The 20,043-nt window shown below is 46.8% G+C and overlaps 1 protein-coding gene across 13 annotated transcripts in view; it reads right to left on the bottom strand.

The window, feature by feature from the left end:
- ZNF536 (zinc finger protein 536) overlaps positions 1-20,043 on the bottom strand; it is a 449,091-nt gene that overhangs the window by 145,554 nt on the left and 283,494 nt on the right. For 12 of the 13 annotated variants that reach the window (XM_044932153.2, XM_006056392.4, XM_025268999.3 and 9 more), the window contains 2 exons: positions 14,517-14,570; positions 4,550-6,118 (listed from right to left, as the gene is read on the bottom strand). In XM_044932153.2, coding sequence (XP_044788088.2) covers positions 4,550-6,118; positions 14,517-14,570 — 1,623 coding nt within the window. The remainder of the gene's footprint in view (positions 1-4,549; positions 6,119-14,516; positions 14,571-20,043) is intronic. The other variant, XM_025268997.3, reaches the window with a different exon arrangement.

Below are 20,043 nucleotides of genomic sequence, written 5' to 3'. Positions count from 1 at the left end.
TCAAAAAGAGTTGAGCTCCTATCATGTCATCAGACATTTTAGAATACATGAGGCACAGAGCTTTTTGAAACCTGTCTGGTTTTTTTTTTTTTCCAGGAAGTGGGGCTCCTCATTCTCTCATTGCCATGAGAGAACTCTTGGTCTCAGACATAATTTGAGTCAGGGAAGCCAGTAGCCCCCTAATTGGGAATACTGAATCAATTGCTGTTAAAGACCCTGCCTTCTCACTTGCTTCCTCCCAGGCTCAGTGGGTCACTTGGTCTGGGAGCCACTGTACAAGAACCTCAGGCCCACCACAGACAAGCTGCTAGATTCTCCTCACTCAGCTGGGCTTCCCTGAGGGTTGGTAACTCCAAGAGTAAGAGGGTTCTACCCTGCTCACTCCCTTTCCCTTAATTTGACTTTAGTTCTTCACCATCAACCCTACTTTTGGGCTCACCAAAGAACATAGAGCAAACTCTGCTCAACACATCATGGTTCCCAGTCATCCATCTAGGGTTCAAAAATAAAAGTAGTGGTTGCTCTTCAAATTCACAAACTCTGGAGTGAAGCAAGTTCTGTGGGCCATGCAGCCAGTCCCACAGGTGTTGTGCAGACCCACCTCTGTGTGGTCTGGGGCCCAACAGAGCACTCTCAGATATCCAAGCTACTGGCTGATCCAACAGTTCATCAGATTTCTCAGGCTGGACAAAGGAGCTGTCTGCCTTGTCTTTTCAGTGGATATGAATGCTGCCCTGGTCTGCCCTGGCCCCTCTTATTAGATAATCACATGGATCCTGTCCCATTACAAGACCAAGGTCAAATCCATTCCAACAAAACCAAGGGCACATCCAAGTTCTCCCACAGCATGGGAGTGTCCTTGTACATTATGCTCTTCTACAGAATGAAGAAAGGTGGGCCATGCCTGGAGCCTGGAAACGGGGACTTTGATTGGAGCAGGATTTCTTGTAATGTGATCAGGCCCAGAGTGGGACCTGACTCACTCTAGAAGCCAACAACGCATGCCCTTCAGTTTAATCTAAGATGGCTCAGTCACCTTCTTAGGGCCATCTGTAACACGTCTCTGATCTTTAGAAATTCACGCTCAAGCTCTCGGTTGGCAAATGCTGCATGCCTCCCTACCCAGCTGGCTGGGATGGCCTTTCTCCTGCTTGTCTCTCACCTCTGCATTGCCTAGGAGTAGACAGCACACACAGGCCAAGACCCCAGGCCTATGACACGAAGGAATGTAGGACCAGAGCTCTAAAAGTTAGAAAGCAGGCGTGCAGAATTGGGAATCCAGAAGTAGAGCCTACAACGTGAGGATCACCCACAAACTGAGGGTTAAAGGCCCCTTCTCCACTCACCAGCCTGTGTCAGCAGAGCCACTGAGCTCTGGTGCAGAGGGGGCTCTACATGACTTGAACAAGATCTTTCCTGATGCTTCTCCCAACAATTTTACACCCATGAGAATAGATACAGATGGGCATTAGCTCCTCCGACAAGCCTGTTTCTAGGGGCATCAAAGTGGAGATTTGGGTTTACTAACCAGGCAAAGGAGAAGGCAATGGCACCCCACTCCAGTACTATTGCCTGGAAAATCCCATGGATGGAGGAGCCTGGTAGGCTGCAGTCCATGGGGTCGCTAAGAGTTGGACACGACTGAGCGACTTCACTTTGACTTTCCACTTTCATGCATTGGAGAAGGAAATGGTAACCCACTCCAGTGTTCTTGCCTGGAGAATCCCATGGACGGCGAAGCCTGGTAGGCTGCAGTCCATGGGGTCGCACAGAGTCGGACACGACTGAAGCAACTTAGCAGCAGCAACCAGGCAAAATCAAATGCCGAACTCTCTTGAGATAAGAACTATCAGAATAACTCTTGGTTATGCAAAGCCCAGCTTCTTGAGGAAACCAGCTATCAAGCTGGTGGGCCTGTTTGAAAACCCATATCTATTCTGAGTGGAGCAGAGAGGAGGGAATAAACATTAGGAATATTTGATTCCTTGTGCCAATATCATATCCACCTTGGCAAAGTCAAGCCAACGGGAGTTTGAGGTTTTCAACTATCATTTGTGCTTTTTGCAATGCTAAGAAGACAGTAGACTAGGCAGGAAGAAAAATGCCCCCAAATGCCCCCTCTGTAGCTCAGTGAGTTTAAGTTTTCCTCCCAGATATCAGTTTTTAGGAAGGATGAATATGCCTGGCCCTCCCATGTCACAACAGCCAGTAAGAAATCAAGAAGAGGATTTTGATTATGGTAGGCCAGCGTGGGAGAGGGGAATGAGAACTGGACAGAGTTGAGACATCCCCCTACCCCAGCAAATACAGAGGCCAGGGAGGGGCCTTTCTTGCCTGCTCCCAAACTAAGCAAGAAGATGCAGAAGAAATGAGGGTAAATGAAATGCAGAACTTGTGCTCTCTAAAAATCGGCATTTTTTGGCTGGAGTTACTTTTGGCATCTTACCATGAGTTCAAGGTGGAGTAGTGGGACCTGGATACCCTGCTGGGAAGCAACCAGGTACCCTGGAGCCTGGCTGGGCTGAGGGTCTTCACTCCCCTTTCAGGACAGGGGCTGCAACTTACATCTCAGGCTGTCACCCAGTGGCTGAAAGGCTGACTAAGCAAAGCTTTTGCTTGTACCCTAGAAATGTCAGGGGAGTGTGGTGAGCTGCTATCTGGGGAGGAGGAGAAGGGCCTGAGAGCTTCAGCTCAGAGGAAAGGGCTCCCTGACACCGCTTCCCCTCCACCCTTGCCTGATGCAAAAGGCCAGGAGCGGGCATGCTTCCTCAAAGGCAGGCAGCCTTCCTTCGGCATTGATAGGACGATGGGAAAATTAATAGGGGTAATATGAGCTCATTTCAATAATAATGAGCTTATAAACATGCCAGGTTTTGATCTTTTCTGATGCATGGATTCCTGGCAGGAACTATGGTCCTACGTAGGTATTTGAAAGAACTGAAAATAGACTTAAAAAAAAAATCCCCAAACAACAATGAAAAAGAAAGCACTCCAATCACAAACTTAAAACAACAACAATAATAAAAAAAAAAAAAAAAGACAAACATCGCTCCCCTGGAAGAAAAGAAAAAAAAAAAATTGGACTGACATGAAACCCTTTTCTCCTTCCTTTAAATATTGTTTTTAACAGCTTCAAAAGTAATGAATTGTATGTGACTAAAAATAGATCTGGGGGTGCTGGTTAATGGGGCCTTATGAATCATTCAGCATAAGGAACTGTCAATATTTTTTTGAGCTGTCAGAAATCCATTTAGTGATTTTTGACAATTCAAAAAATATTTCTGACTGCTTGATCCAGTTCTTAGTGAATTAGGGAAGGAGAGAGAAAAAGAAATATATCAATTTAAATTATGAACTGAATCCAGCTTGCTGAATCCCGCTCTGTGCTAAAAGGAATGTCAGGATTCAGAAGTTAAATAGGATCTTTGCTCCCTCCCTCCCTTCCTTCTTCCCTTCCTTGCTTCCTCCCTCTTGTCCTTCTTTCCTTGCTCCTCCCTCCCTTCCTACTTTCTTTCCGTTTTTGAACAAGTAAAGTCACAGAAATGCATTCATGGGCTACAGATGGGACGATACCATGGTCATTTGTCTCTAGTGGGGAAATTTGGGCCTGGAAATAACACACTGAGCTTCAGTTTGGAGAAAGACTTTCAAATAAGAATATCTGGGTGCCAAGAGAATGACTTTGATCCTCCCTGCCCACACCGACATTCATTTGATGCAGTTCTAGGCTTCAAATCTAGCATTACTTTTTAAGATCTGGAATTACTTTGGAGTAAACATATTCTTTAAGGAAGTAAAGAATTGCCAATTTGCTAACAAGATCAGGCAGGCATAAATCCAAGACAGACAGGATCACAACACTGCTAACCAGGGACTTCATAATGTACACTTCTTGTTAGAACAACAGACAGACGGGTGAAGAGACAGACAGACAGAAGGCAATAATAGAAGGCCAAAGTCACAGTAACTGCCATTTGATATGTCTGAAGATGAATCACAAACACCCCACAACCATCTCCCTATTTGGAGAGCGGGTCACTTTATTTCTACATTGTGGTTAGTGTGATATGATTTTAGTATCCTCTAAGTCATTATAAAGAAAAGTTTCAGAAAGCAGATTTGGCTTAGCAAAGCAGTAAGGAATTGTCTTTAGGCATCTTATGCATAAGTTGAAAAGACTGAAAAGTTTGCAAGTTACCAGGTCTCTTTTTCTTTTCTTTTTTAAGTTTTTCCTGTCCCCCTCAAGTTATGGATTAAAAAACAGAGGAGTAGTTCATGCTGTGAGACCCCGCCCCCTTCTCCATGCCTTCAGTACAGGCATTTCAGATCACAATAATGCAATTTGAAACACGAAAGTACGAGGTCCAACACTCTCTAAATGAATTTGACTCTCATGATTGTCTACATTGCGTATACAGCATAGTTGGGGGTATTTTATGTGTAGTTCAAAATCTGCTCATGGATAAATTTACCCCATTTTAAAAAAATACACAAATCAGCACTGATGTTTTTGGGAAATGAACTAAAGGAAGAGGATTCTAAAACTTACCACACAAGTCTGGCCTCTTGATACATCCAGAATTTGCTGTGCTACTTGCAAGTCCGTTAAAGGCTGCTAAGCCATCAGAGCTATAGGCCCTGAGGACCGACAGCACGTTCATCGGCTTCTCCAGGCCCTGGGGCCCCCGCTCCGGCTTGGGCAGGCCCGCCGTGGGGTCCTGGGCTGGAAGAAGGCCCGGGCTGTGCCACTGCTTCTCCGACGCCTGAGGCAGAGGGGAGACCAGTCCCTGGACAGGCTGAGGGGCGCCCGTGGGCAGCAGGCCGTCCCCGCTGTCGCTGCCCCCGTCCTTGCTCAGGGTAGGCGGCTTGCTCATCACCTCCGGCTCTGTGTCAATGTCCTCTTCCTCGTTGTTTTCTCCCTTGGAGGAGTCCATGTCCTCCGAGGAGGCGATGTCCGAGAAGTCATCAGTAGTGTTCTTATTTGTGGTTTCGGGGATCAGGATCGGGGCGTCATCTTCGGAGTGGGCCTTCCCATCGGGCTCCCTGTTGGGGCAGGAGCTGGCGGCCCCCGAGCCCAGCAGGCCTGGGTAAACACTGAACTGCTTGTAGAAGTCTGATGGGAAGCTACAGAACGAGGGGTCCATGTGGCTGGGCCATGGGCCGCCCTTCTGCTCCCCCAGGGTCTCTTTGACCTGTCCTTGGGCCATCTTCTCGGAAGCCGAGTCTAGAGGTCCCATCATGGTGGAAAGCGCCATGTCTTTGTTTGATTGTACCGAGGGCAGCAAGGCCACTTTACTGGCCTCCCGGGCTTGGTCTTTGCAATTGACTGTCACCCCAATAGTGTTATCTTTGCGTTTCGCTTTGCCCAGGTGGTTGGCCTGGAGATGAAGGGCCATCAGCTCCATAGAGGACGTTGTGAAAGCACAAAACAAGCAGCCATGCCACGCAATGCTGTCTTGCACAGTCACCGAGGAGCCCGGGAGGGAGGCAGCGTCCGGCCGCACGGACAAGTCCAGGGGCTCGTACTGAGACTTCTCAGACTTCCTGGGGGCCGCCTTGCCACCCACCTTCTCCTCACCACCGTCCGCCCCGTGGACCTTCATGGAAGGAGGGTCAGAGAGGGCTTTGTCCTTCAAGTCCTTCTCCTTCTTCAGGGAGCTTAGGACAAAGCTGTCCATGAACGCCTGCAAGGACCCTTGGAAATTCACACCGTTGTTCACAATACTTTGATAAGCTCTCCCGATTTCGGAGAAGTGGGTGCTTTTGGAAGGAAGGTCAGTGCCTTTCAGGGTGTCTGAAGGAGCCTCAGAAGACATGCCACTGGCCTGTCCTGTGTGATCTCCGGATGAGAGCACTCCTGACGTCCACTGCTGAGACGCCGGGCCACCTCTGAAGTCGATTCCGGGGAGCCCCTTAAAGGCGCCCCGCAGGATGTCTGGCCTGATAAACAAAGCGGCTTTGTTGGACAGCTCGTCCCTGTGGTCTTGGCTCGGGGGCTGCCCAGACAGTGGCCCAGCTCCATTCTGCCGCTCCCGGTGGTGCCGTTCGAGGTGGTATTTTAAGGAAGCTGATTGGGTACCGGCGTAATCACAGTGGGGACATTTGTAGGGTTTCTCACCTGCAAGATTTTGGTATAAGGAGAAAAAAAAAGTGTTAATCTCATTTTGGTGTGCTGAACAAGGCTAGAAGGATCAACATTTGTTCTTGGAAACAAAGCAGCTCAAACTAATAATTAGTTAGAGAACAACTGTTTTTTAATAGAAGAATAATTCGTACTCTTAAGCTTTTTTAATGATTTTGTACCATTTGGGACTATTCAGGAATGACATACTATCTACACACAATTAGCTATCTTTTTCTTTATCTAACATGTGAAAACGGCTGTAGATTTAAAAGCTATGATTATGAAAATTAAGCATAATAATTTCAACCACAGTGATCATTAAAAGTAGAAGTTTAAAAAGACAAAGTATGTAACAAATGGGTGGTTGCAATATTTTGTGTATACAATAGCTCTAAAATTTGTTTAAATTATACACATGGAAACCATTTTTAAACCTAAAAATTTTATGGCACTGTTACGCAAGACTGAAATGAATGATTTAAGTCTTGCTCTGCAGTAAATCATGGATATAATTAGCAAATGGCATACTGCACAAGTAATTTATCATTATTTGGAGGGCACCATTCCAGACGGGCTCAGATATCTGCAGACCTACTTCATTGTTTCTAAATAAAGAACTATAAATACCGATTCTATAAAATATTAATACCATTACAGTGCATTATGATTGCAGCATGTAAAGACATATAGTTAAGATAAAAAGCAGTCAATAAAACTTAAAAGAAAATGAGTAATAAAAAGGCACAAAATATATTTAGTTTCTGTATTTGAAATTAACATTATCTACTGGTCTTTGTAGTGCCTTAAATTTGTACTAATGGCAAACCTAATGCTCCGGTAGTAAAATGTGTAATTTACCTATAATAAGCGCTTTCTAGAGAATAAAAATAGCTTTAAGGACTGTTTTAAAACATATAAGATCATTTTCATGAATTAAATATTTATTTAAATCCAACACACAACTTCTATTGTTCTTTCCACTATGGCAAAAAATGCCATGACATACAACCGAGACCTGCTTGCATTGTAGGAGAGGAAAAGAGAGGAGGGTAAACAAATGTGAATTTAAATATATTCTAAGAATTGGTACACAGTCCAGGGTCTTCTCTGGACCTTGGAATCAAAAAGCTCTCTGGAAGGAATGGGACTGTCCGAGTTCCTTGTTTACAACAGCACTCTGTCAATAATCACAATTATTTCTCCAAGGAAACTCAGGCATTACCCACCACTTCCTCTGTTCTGTTGTAAAACAGTGATCTAAAGCAACAGCAAGTCAAGGGTGAATGGTGTATTCTGGAGACATTTTACCATGTCTAGTCTCGGATGATGCCGGATTCGCAGTCTCCAGGCACAGGGTATTTTGGGGTAATATACTTATTAGGGGCAGGGGGAGGATGCATGATTTTGTAAATAAGAGGACCACCAGCCCGAGTTCTGACAAAGGACTCCATGTGACCTCCAGACTATGTGCTCTAGCCTTGGAGAAGCTGTACCTGCCTCATCAAATGGTGGCTGTGTACTTCTCTTTCCCACCTACGTGCAGCTGAAGGTTCCCCGGGACACATAAGAGAGGACCCAACTGGGACTCTCTTTCTCAAGACCAGTGACATGGATCTACAGGAAGACTCAGTTCCCTTTGATGCAGAGGTACAAATGGCTTAAGGCACCACTTCCCAGTTCTTGAAGTCAATGCCCATGATAGGCTCCAATTCCCTTCAGCCACTGCTGTGTGACATTTCACTGGAGACTAGAGAACTCTCTGCGGGATGGGCATTGTGGATGGGGTACTTCTGGGCTGACAAAGAAGTCCAGTGCCAATTGCAGCAGAGGCAGCCCCTGAAGCTGAGGGGCAGGGGTGGGGGGAGCGGGCTGTGGGGCTTGTGGCAGGAAAGCCTGACAAGGAACTCATATCCTGATCCACGGGTTGGTGTAAGGCCTGAGGGATGGCCCTGCAGTGAGAGCTGGCAAAGGTGTCTGCAGGTACTGGATGAGACTCAGGATGCATTTCAAAAATGCACCTGGAAACGATTAAGCGCATCTGGCAAAGGGTGTGCAGAGCATGCATGGGCATCCATCAGCAGGAGCTGCAGAGGGAGAAAGCAGGGCTTCCCTCCACGCCTGGTGGGGTGGGGCTGCCTTTCCTGGCCGACTGCAAGGACGCTCAGGGAATGTGTGTCGATTTCCAAGGGACACACTCTTGAAACGCTCACTGGAGCAGCGGTTCTGACTGTACTGAGAATTAGAACCCCCAAGGGAGTTTAAAACACCCATCCCGGGACCCAAGGCACAGCATTTCCCTGGGTTCAGGGGAGGGGGGCAGAAGTGGGTGGTTCCATAGGTGTCCCTGATGATTCTGATGCCAACAGTGTAAACGTTACATTTTGAAAAATCGAAGTGGAACTGCTTGAGGAGCTTTAAAAAGTGCTGATAACTGGTCCCACCTTTACTTCCAGAAGTTCCTGGGGCAGATTGGCCTTTGGGGTTGGCCTGAGGTGGGCAAAGGCCCCCTCACGTCACCCTCTATGAGCCTGGGTGGAGAACCACTACAAGGAGCCTCCCTGGGAACTGCCCTTCTAGGTGGATGCTGTGGGACCAAGTGGCAGAGGAGCGAGTCTGGGCCTCTGGACCCCAGGAGGCATTTGGAGAGGCTGGGACAGACACAGGATTCTCATCCTGGGACCTTGGCTTCCTTGACCTGTAATGTGGCAAGTCGGAGCACGTGTTCTCTGTGGAATAGTGTCAATTCTAAAGGTCGTGTCCAGAGCCAAACCAAGTTTCCTGAATGATGCCAGAGACAAAAATGTCCATACATGTATGCAACTGCACACCCAGAAACACACAGATTCATTCACACAGTCTCTGATGGAATGAGCAAGTCCCTACCCACCAAGTACTGTACTTGGTGCCGGAGACTAAGTGGAGAACCAAAAAGATAAGAGCCCTGCTCTCACAGGGGAGGAGAGGAGACACAGCAGAGCAATTAGAGTGGGAGGCACACCACACACAGTACACACACACACCACATTCACACACAGACACTGTACACACGCCACACATCACACACACACCACACACAACACATTACACACCACACACACCACACACAACCCACACAACACATTACACACCACACACACACACACACACCACACAGCACACACAACCCACACATTACACACACCCCCCCCACACACACACCACACACAACACATTACACACCACACACACACCACACACATTACACACCACACACACCACACACAACCCACACAACACATTACACACCACACACGCACACCACACATACACATCACACACACACAGACACCACACACAACCCACAGAACACATTACACATCACGCACACACACACCACACATACCATACATCACGTCACACATAAATACCACACACAACCCACACATCACATTACAAACACCACACACACAGACATTGTACAGATACCACACACACCACACACACTACACACAACCCACACATTACACACCACACACACACACACACATCACACACACACACACACCACACACAACCCACACATTACACACCACACACACACACACACATCACACACACACACACCACACACAACCCACACATTACACACCACACACACACACCACACACAACCCACACAACACATTACACACCACACACACACACATACCACACACAACCCACACAACACATTACACACCACACACACACATACCACAGACACTGTACACATACCACACACCACACATACACACACACCACACATCACACATACATACCACATAGCACACACACATACAGATACCACACATACCACACATCACATTACACATACCACACACAATCCACACATCACATTACAAACACCACACACACACAACTCAGCACACACACACACACAGATACCATATACACCCCACATATCACATCACACACACATTACACACACCACACCACACACACACCACACATCACATCACACATCACATCACACATACATACCACACAGCACACACACATACAGATACCACACAATCCCCAACACACACATCACACACACACACACACACACCACACACAACCCATACAACATATTACACACCACACACACATACACACACCACACATACCACACATCACATCACACATACATACCACATAGCACACACACATATAGATACCACACAATCCCCCACACACACACCACACACATACACACCACACACAACCCACGCATCACATTACAAACACCACATACACAGACACTACACACATAGCACACATCACATCACACATACCACACACACACAACTCAGCACACACACAGATACCATATACACCCCACACATCACATCACACACACCACATTACATACACCACACCACACACATAGCACACATCACATCATACACACAGACACCACACAAATAGCATACAACCACACACACAGAGAGACTACATATATACCACATACACACATTCACACACACACAGACACCATGCACATACCACACACACTCCACACACACATATACACAGAGACACCATACACATGCCACACAACTACACACACACAGACACCACACATATACCACACATCACATCACACACAACACACACATACAGATGCCACACAAACCCCCTACAACTATAAAACCACACAACTATAAACACAGATACTATATACGTATCACACACATGCAACACACACATTCACACACACAGATACCGCACACACACACACACACACACACACACAAAGACATGACATACATACCACAAATCACACACACACACACACGTCACACAATGTAGGAGAGGATCTCTTCACTTGACCCGCTGCTCTTTTTCCAAGTAGGCTTCGACCTCCACTGTTTCAGGGGAGAAAGACCACAGTTGAGACACAAGGATAGTTCGTTCCTACCACTTGAGTCTCCAAGGGTCCAGTTCAGTTCAGTTCAGTCGCTCAGTCGTGTCCAACTCTTGCGACCCCATGAATCGCAGCACGCCAGGCCTTCCTGTCCATCACCAATTCCCGGAGTTCACTCAAACTCACGTCCATCGAGTCAGTGATGCCATCCAGCCATCTCATCCTCTGTCGTCCCCTTCTCCTCCTGCCCCTAATCCCTCCCAGCATCAGTCTTTTCCAATGAGTCAACCCTTCGCATGAGGTGGCCAAAGTACTGGAGTTTCAGCTTTAGCATCACTCCTTCCAAAGAACACCCAGGACTGACCAGGCCCTGGTAAATTCAGGGCCACTTAATAGAGTCCTCAAGGGTTATTTCGACTGCAGAGGTTCTAGAAAGCCCCTGTGCACTTCCCCTGAGCACATCCTGGAAGAGCCCTCAGTGGTGGGTTTCTCTGTGTGGCTTCACCTCCAAGTTCCTGAGGGGCTTTGTTTAGGTGACTGCCCCCTACCACCCAGTCCCCCAGATAAATGCTCCAGAGTGAGTTCCATGGGATAAACGCACAAACTTTAGATATCTTGCTTCAAAAATGAACACAAACCCAGTTTTACTTTCTTTATAATCCCTAATGTGTAATAACCACTATTGCCCTCTGCCTTGAAGCCTTTCCTTGGCTCTCCTGGGCTTCATCATCACAAAGGGGACAAGGAAATGCTTCTGAGACCACTGCCAGCCCTGGCTGGGTGCACTTCTGGCCAGCAGACCAGGGTTGGGGGGTAGGGGGGGGTGGTGAGCATATCCCCTGGGGAATCCTGGTCGCGCCAGGGATTTGTTTCTACTGCAAACATCCCAGCTGTTGCTCAGCCTCCCCGAGGGCACATTTCGGTATGCTCGGGAGGCAAATGTCTCACAACAGTGGCCTGGACTGTGTGGGAGAAACCATCAGCACATTCAGCGCTCTGAGGTGCAGTCAAGGTCCGCTCTGCAGCTTGCTTGACAGAAAAATGCCGAGTCCCATGCCGGGAGCCACTCCTTAGTCAGCGTCACCCCGTCTGGCCTGCACTAGGCTGGCTTTGACAAAGCCCCAGGCTTCTGCCAAGGGGTGGGTCAGTGGGCCACCCAGCCCTCTTCTACGGGCCGGGCTCTGCGCGAGGCTTGGAAAGGCGTTCTGTGCAGCCCTGTGGCCCAGGCAACCTCAGACCCTGCCAGCAGCTCTGTCCACTTGAATGATTGTCCACTTAGGCCCATAATGAGTCCAAATCTACTCGGGGGATCAGACAATTCGCCCTAGGCCTCCAGGGCAACATGAGCCCTCTGGTCACCTCCATGATGTTTGGATTCAATATCTTTGCATCTGCTTGTTGAAGGAGCCACACAGAGATGCTTTCAGAACCCAACAGATGACATGCGAAACAGCGGGGTGGGGGCCACCCCTCTCTCCTGGAGGGGAGCTGTCACCCAACGCCATCAGCAGTGAATACTAGGACCTCTGACTATCTAAGGAATGTCTCACCTCCAGATTTCTACATGCAATATCCCAGTTATTAAATAATGGCATGCACTTAAACACTTTTTAAGCCAAGGACCCTACTCTGCAGACTGCGTCTGATCTATGAAACTTGTGTCTGGGAAAAGCACAATGAGTGTTGAGCCCTTCACCCACTGAGGAAAGCAGGATAGACAGTGGGGGTGCCTTTCTGTGGGGAAACTTCTCACAATATTTTAAAGGAATAGGATGTGGTTCCAAACAACGCATTGCTAGAAAAGAAAGTTTTGCTAGAAAAGGCATAATAAATTTAAAAATCACCAGTTCATCATTTCATGGACTAGTGAAATTATTGGAACCATCTTACATTAAACCAGCTACACACTGACACATGGCATAAGATGTATATTCAATTTTGGAATATCATTGATAACATCTCCAAGTCGTTGTATCATAAATTTTAAGAAATATACGACCAGTGGTTTAATTAGTTCACTGTACCTATTTTTACATGGTCATGTCTTTCATCATTCTGAGCCTCACTTTGCACTTGATATTCGAGGAAACTTCACTGTTCTGGGGAGTTATTCTGGAACTATTAAGAGCAAGTTCCCTATAGCACTTCTCCAAAGATGACAGGGGGATTCATTTTATTCTCTTTGGAAATCCCTTTATCAAGCTTTTAAGAAGGGCTTCATGTTTCTAACTTGTGTGTGTGTGTGTGTGTGTTAAACCCCAAAAGTGTTTTTGCTCTTAAATTGGGTAACCGAATATTTTTCCGTATTTGCATCCTCTATTTGATATTTATTTAGTCTTTCTACATATCTTTACTTAGTTAATACCAGGAGAGATAAATATGGTGGTGCCTTTGCAGCGAAGCTTCAGTACATTAATATAAATTGTACACTAATTCCCCCAAAGCATATATATGTTGTAAACCTGAAGACTTTTCACACAGCTGCTTATTGCTAAACAGTGCCTTGTCCAGAAGGGGACAATCTGTGTCTCTAATTGCTGTCACTGAAGCCGAGATTCATTATGTGACTTTCCCATTAAAATGTGAGCATTAATTTGTATAATGAAATATCACCCACTGCAGTGTTCATTAGCCATGCCCTACTGTATACGGCACATTGTTAGCTACCTAGAAACTGTAGTTAATTTCACTAATGGATATTTCCCTACTTAGTGTTTGGTAGGAAATTTATACTGTAACATTACCTCTTAAACTTTTAAGGAAATTTAAATTCAATCAATTATTTTCAACAAAAGTTTGGGATGTCATTAAGGCAAGAAAAGCAAGGATGGGGGACTGTGGAGGAAGAAAATGGGCTTTTAGTTCATCTTAGAGAAACGATGGAATTTTAATTCAAAACAAAAAGAAAAAAACGGAATCATCTCCTTTTGGGCAAGTGGGTCTTTTGTTTTTTCATCATTACGCAGGTGGCTGTCCCCCTCGAAGAACAACAACTCACACTCTCCTTTTAGAAAAGGAAATGGGAAGCGCGCCCATTTTAACCAATCCTTTTTCTTGAACATTTATTCAAAGTGCTTTTATAAATGTTAAAACAGCCTGGTTACCTGGCCTAGAACAGGAAATACAGACGCATCAAAGGTAAGCGCTGTGTGTGCATATCAGGTGTAAGGCGCCTGCCTGGCTGAGGTGGCTGAACTTTCATCCCACCCACATCTGCATACCAGTCGGTGCTTAGTTGAAAGGCAATTTCCAGAAAGGCAGTGGGAGTTTATCTTCTCCACCAGGTCAGCGTCTACTCCACCCCACCTTCCATGCTGGGACCAGGGCGCCTCCACCAGCCCCTGTGGCCATGCCCCTGCCTCACCACCTCCCTAAGCTCCTTGTGCGAAGGGTCGGAGGCAAGCCGGGTCAAGGGGGCCTCAGGCCAGGCTGAGTAAGGGGAGGGGAGGAGCCAGGGTGCATAGTACTTCCCTTTTAAATCGCCGAAAGGCTGCGTCAACACACCTTGTGGGTACAAGTCACTTCCTTTCCTCCCGCTGGTTATGGTGTGGACACACGCTGTCAAAGAAATGTTGCATTAATTCCCTAAAACAAGCCAAAAGTTCACCCAGAACAGTAAAAACAGCAGTACAGCACAGTGGTTAAAAGAATGGGATTCTAAATGAGGCAGGTCTGAATTACGGTCTGTAGGCAATGCTGGGCAACTCCGAGTGGGTAACCTCACGTCTCTGAGGCTCAGCTCCCTCCCTTGCAAGGGGGATGAGGAGGGGAGGAGACGTGGGGGTGGGATGGGAGGGGTGGAACCTGGTCTCCAAGGTGCTGTGAGGATTAAGGGGTGAATAACAGTAATCCACGAGCAGTGAGCCGCACTTCGCGCAGTGTTTGCACATGGGAGTGCACAGAAAGTGATGACCACAGTGACTCCCACTGCCATTGTATCACCCTCGTTGGCTGAATTTTTCTGTGGCAGTCGGTTGCTGTCATGCTGTGTAGACAGCCTCAGTCATGAAGCAAGAAAACCCCCAGGGTGTGCCTCTCCCCCAGGGGGCGCTCTCGCCCCCTCTCACCCCCTTCTCACCCCCACCGTTTCCTTCAGACCCATCAGGCAACGGACACTCATGCCTGGTGCCAAGAATGCAGGTGAGACCCGAGGAGGGCACCCTGTGCGTCCCGCCCAGCCAGCACCCAGCCGCCGCATCATGGAGGAAGCACCCAGAAGGGTGGGCAGTGCTGGGCATGCCCCTTAGCCCACCCTGAGATCCCCAGAGAACCACTGCTGGCTTCCCTGTGCAAATCTAGTCCCATAAAGAGGTTCCCGACTCTGGGCCAGAGCCGCACATGCAGCAAATCAAAACCAGATTAATAAACCACGCGCATACTTTGAGAGGGGACAAAAACTAATGAGATTTATTTTTAATTAGTCTCTGAACTTTAGTGCCTCCAAGTTTTCATGAGTGAGGTTGCTTAGCACATTTCTCTGAACTGGTCATTCCTGAGACAGCAGGCATCACCTTGGACACCCGACACACAGGTGGGCCAACACATGGGGTGTTATATCCTTCTGGGGCTTGTGGGGAACGCAACCCCTCCAGCCTTTCAGGAACTGATCAGTACCTGCCAATCTCCTGCACAAAACAGACAAACTGGACCCCTCAGTGTATCCCCAAGGTGGTCCCTGGAGGAAGAGGAAGTGAGGAAATGGATGGAGTGCTTTTGGAGGCAGCTGTTAATGAAATGACAGGCTGGCCTCAGTCAAGGGCAACCTGGGGGCCTCCCTGCCTCCTGCTACTTGGATGACTAAGTGTTTGCTGATGCATCTCTGCAATGGTTCCTTTTATGCGTCAACTCGATAGGGCCACAGGTTGCCCAGATGTTTGGTCAAACACTATTCTGGATGTGCCTGTGAGGGTATTTCTGGACGAGATTAACATTTGAAGTGTAGACTGAGAAAGAAGATTGCCTTCCCCAGTGTGCGGGCAGGGGGGCGCCTTACCCAATCTGCTGAAGTCTTGAATAGAACAAATCTGAACAGGGAGCTCAGCTCTCTCTTTGAGCTGGGAGGCTAGTCTTCTCCTGTCTTGGGACTCCATCTCAGACTAGGACTTAAACATCAGCCCTCTTGCTTTCCAGGCCTTTGGATTCAGATGGGAATTTACACCATCCCCTGTCCTGGGCCTCCAGCTGCTGGCTGCAGGTCATGGGGTGTTATATCCTTCTGGGGCTTGTGGGGAATGCAGACCCCTCCAGCCTTTCAGGAACTGATCAGTACCTGCCAATCTCCTGCACAAAACAGACACACTGGACCCTTAATCAGCCTCCATAATCAAGTGAGCCAATTCCTTATAATAAAGATCTCTCTCTTTCTCTCTCTCTATACATAATGTATATAGATGTGATTATATACATATATATGTAGATATATATAGATATGTGTGTATATGCATATTGATGTGTATATTATGTATATAATCAATTGAGCCAATTCTTTATAACAAAGACCTCTCTCTCTCTCTATATATATATATACATATTAGGTATACAGATGTATATATGTGTGTGTATATATATATAGATATATATGTATATGTATATTGATGTATGTATGTATATAATCAAGTGAGCCAATTCCTTATAATAAAGACCTCTCTCTTTCTCTCTATATATATATTCAGTTCAGTTCAGTCACTCAGTCGTGTCCGACTCTTTGTGACCCCATGAATTGCAGCATGCCAGGCTTCCCTGTCCATCACCAACTCCCGGAGTTCACTCAGACTCACGTCCATCAAGTTGGTGATGCCATCCAGCTGTCTCATCCTCTGTCATCCCCTTCTCCCCTGCCCCCGATCCCTCCCAGCATCTGAGTCTTTTCCAATGAGTCAACTCTTCGCATGAGGTGGCCAAAGTACTGGAGTTTCAGCTTTAGCATCATTCCTTCCAAAGAACACCCGGGGCTGATCTCCTTCAGAATGGACTGGTTGGATCTCCTTGCAGTCCATGGGACTCTCAAGAGTCTATTAGGTATAGGTATATAGACATATATATATACATACATACATATATATAAGGGTTTCCCTTGTGGCTCAGCTGGTAAAGAATCCACCCTCAATGTGGGAGACCTGGGTTCGATCCCTGGGTTAGGAAGATCCCCTGGAAAAGGCAAAGACTACCCACTCCAGTATTCTGGCCTGGAGAATTCCATGGACTGTATAGTCCATGGGGTCGCAAAGAGTCAGACACGACTGAGCGACTTTCACTTTCAGATATACATTGATAGGTGTGTATATGTATATTGATGTGTATATATGTATATAGGGCTTCTCCAGTGGCTCAGCGGTAAAGACTCTGCCTCCAGTGCAGGAGTCAGAGGAGATGCGGGTTCAATCCCCAGGTCAGGAAGATCTCCTGGAGGAGGGCACAGCAACCCACTCCAGTATTCTTGCCTGGAGAATCCCCATGGACAGAGGAGCCTGGAGGGCTACAGGCCTTAAGAGTCGCAAAGAGTGGACATGACTGAAGCGACACAGCATGCACATTTAGCATGCAAACTTATGTATACTGATGTGTGTATATACATATGTATTTATTGTTCAGTTGCTAAGACATATCTGACTCTTTGCGGTCACATAGACTGCAACATGCCAGGCTTCTCTGTCCTTCATTATGTCCCAGAATTTGTTCAAACTCATGTTCATTGAGTCGCTGATGCCATCCAACCATCTCCTCTGTCACCCCCTTCTCCTCCTGCCTCAATATATATATATATATATATATATATATATATATATAAGTGAAAGTGGAGAGTGAAAAAGTTGGCTTAAAGCTCAACATTCAGAAAATGAAGATCATGGCATCTGGTCCCACCACTTCATGGGAAATAGATGGGGAAACAGTGGAAACAATGTCAGACTTTATTTTTCTGGGTTCCAAAATCACTACAGATGGTGACTGCAGCCATGAAATTAAAAGACGCTTACTCCTTGGAAGGAAAGTTATGACCAACCTAGATAGCATATTCAAAAGCAGAGACATTACTTTGCCAACAAAGGTTCATCTGGTCAAGGCTATGGTTTTTCCTGTGGTCATGTATGGATGTGAGAGTTGGACTGTGAAGAAAGCTGAGTGCTGAAGAATTGATGCTTTTGAACTGTGGTGTTGGAGAAGACTCTTGAGAGTCCCTTGGACTGCAAGGAGATCCAACCAGTCCATTCTGAAGGAGATCAGCCCTGGGATTTCTTTGGAGGGAATGATGCTAAAGCTGAAACTCCAGTACTTTGGCCACCTCATGCCAAGAGTTGATTCATTGGAAAAGACCCTGATGCTGGGAGGGATTGGGGGCAGGAGGAGAAGGGGACGACAGAGGATGACATGGCTAGATGGCATCACTGACTCGATGGACGTGAGTCTGAGTGAACTCCAGGTGTTGGTGATGGATAGGGAGGCCTGGCGTGCCGCGATTCATGGGGTCGCAAAGAGTCGGACACGACTGAGCGACTGATCTGATCTGATCTGATATATGTGTGTGTGTGTATATATATATATATATATATATATATATATATAAAAGGTCTTCCCTGGTGGCTCAGACAGTAAAGAATTTGCCTGCAATGCAGGAGAGAGACCTGGGTTCAATCAATCCCTGGGGGAGGAAATGGCAACCCACTCCAGTATTCTTGCCTGGAGAATCTCATGGACAGAGGAGCCTAGTGGGCTACAGTCCATATGGTTGCAAAGAGTCAGACACAACTGAAGTGACTTAGCATGCATGGACACACAAATATATATGTATATATGTGTATATATTGCATAGATGTATATAGGCATGTATATGTATACATATAAATGTATATATATGTAGATTGATGTGTCTATACATGTATATGTACACAGATGTGTCTATATAGATATAGATATATAGAGATAGATACATATATATGTATATAGATGTGTACACCCTGTTTACCTGGAGAGCCCTAACCGACACAGTCTTTTTACTGTCTGGCTCTGAATTCCAGTCACCAGAGGTGTGCTCTAGTAGACAAATCAGATGCGTCTAGTGATTTGGTCCTAATCAGCCAGGCTTTCAAACAGGAGAGGAGTTCCGCCTTCCCTAGGTGGAATCAGCAATCCACATCTTCCCTGCAGTAGCCAGAGTGGGGCAGCCGAGGATCTGAGGGTCCTCTGGGTGCTCCTCTCTGTTCCCCATAGATCTGGCTGGAGCTCAGCGGCAGCTGAAATGTTCTAGCTCCCTGCAGGCTCTCAGAGATGGTGATGGCACCCCACTCCAGTACTCCTGCCTGGAAGGTCCCATGGGCGGAGGAGCCTGGTGGGCTGCAGTCCATGGGGTCGCGAAGAGTCAGACACGACTGAGCGACTTCACTTTCACTTTTCGCTTTCATGTATTGGAGAAGGAAATGGCAACCCACTCCAGTGTTGTTGCCTGGAGAATCCCAGGGACGGGGGAGCCTAGTGGGCTGCCATCTATGGGGTCGCACAGAGTCGGACACGACTGAAGCGACTTAGCAGCAGCAGGCTCTGCCCAGCCCCCAGGTGTTCAGAGCAACCTGACTGGTGTATCTGCTCAGAACCTCTCTAATAGACAGGTGTTGGAGAAGAAGAGCAGTAATTGAGCTAATGTAGTGGAGTTAAAAAAAGGAAAGTGTTTTTTTTTTTTTTTAATCAGTTGATGTTGTACGATCAAAACTTCCCACAGAGATGGGGTAGGACAGAAAGATACAGAGAATGTACCACCTCATATCCTGACCAATTAAAATATATTTATTACACATCAGAGTTTTAATGTGCTTATATGGGTTCATTATAAAAGAAACTTCAAAAGATGGCATTTCGGAAAACAACTGTTCTATTTTGGAGACTGCTGTCCTCTGACCATGTCATCTGGAAACACAAAACCACAAAGAGAGAGGGGAGGGCAGCCCAGGACATCTCCACAACTGGGGCCCCTATTAACTCATTCATTAACAAACCACTTGATTTTGATTTTTAATTACTCGCGTAATCTACGCTTTTACAT

This window comes from Bubalus bubalis, chromosome 18 (genome assembly GCF_019923935.1).
Source record: "Bubalus bubalis isolate 160015118507 breed Murrah chromosome 18, NDDB_SH_1, whole genome shotgun sequence".
Taxonomy (NCBI): Eukaryota; Metazoa; Chordata; class Mammalia; order Artiodactyla; family Bovidae; genus Bubalus; species Bubalus bubalis.
Note: the sequence above shows the minus strand (reverse complement) of the source record. Positions and strands in the feature narration are given on the sequence as shown.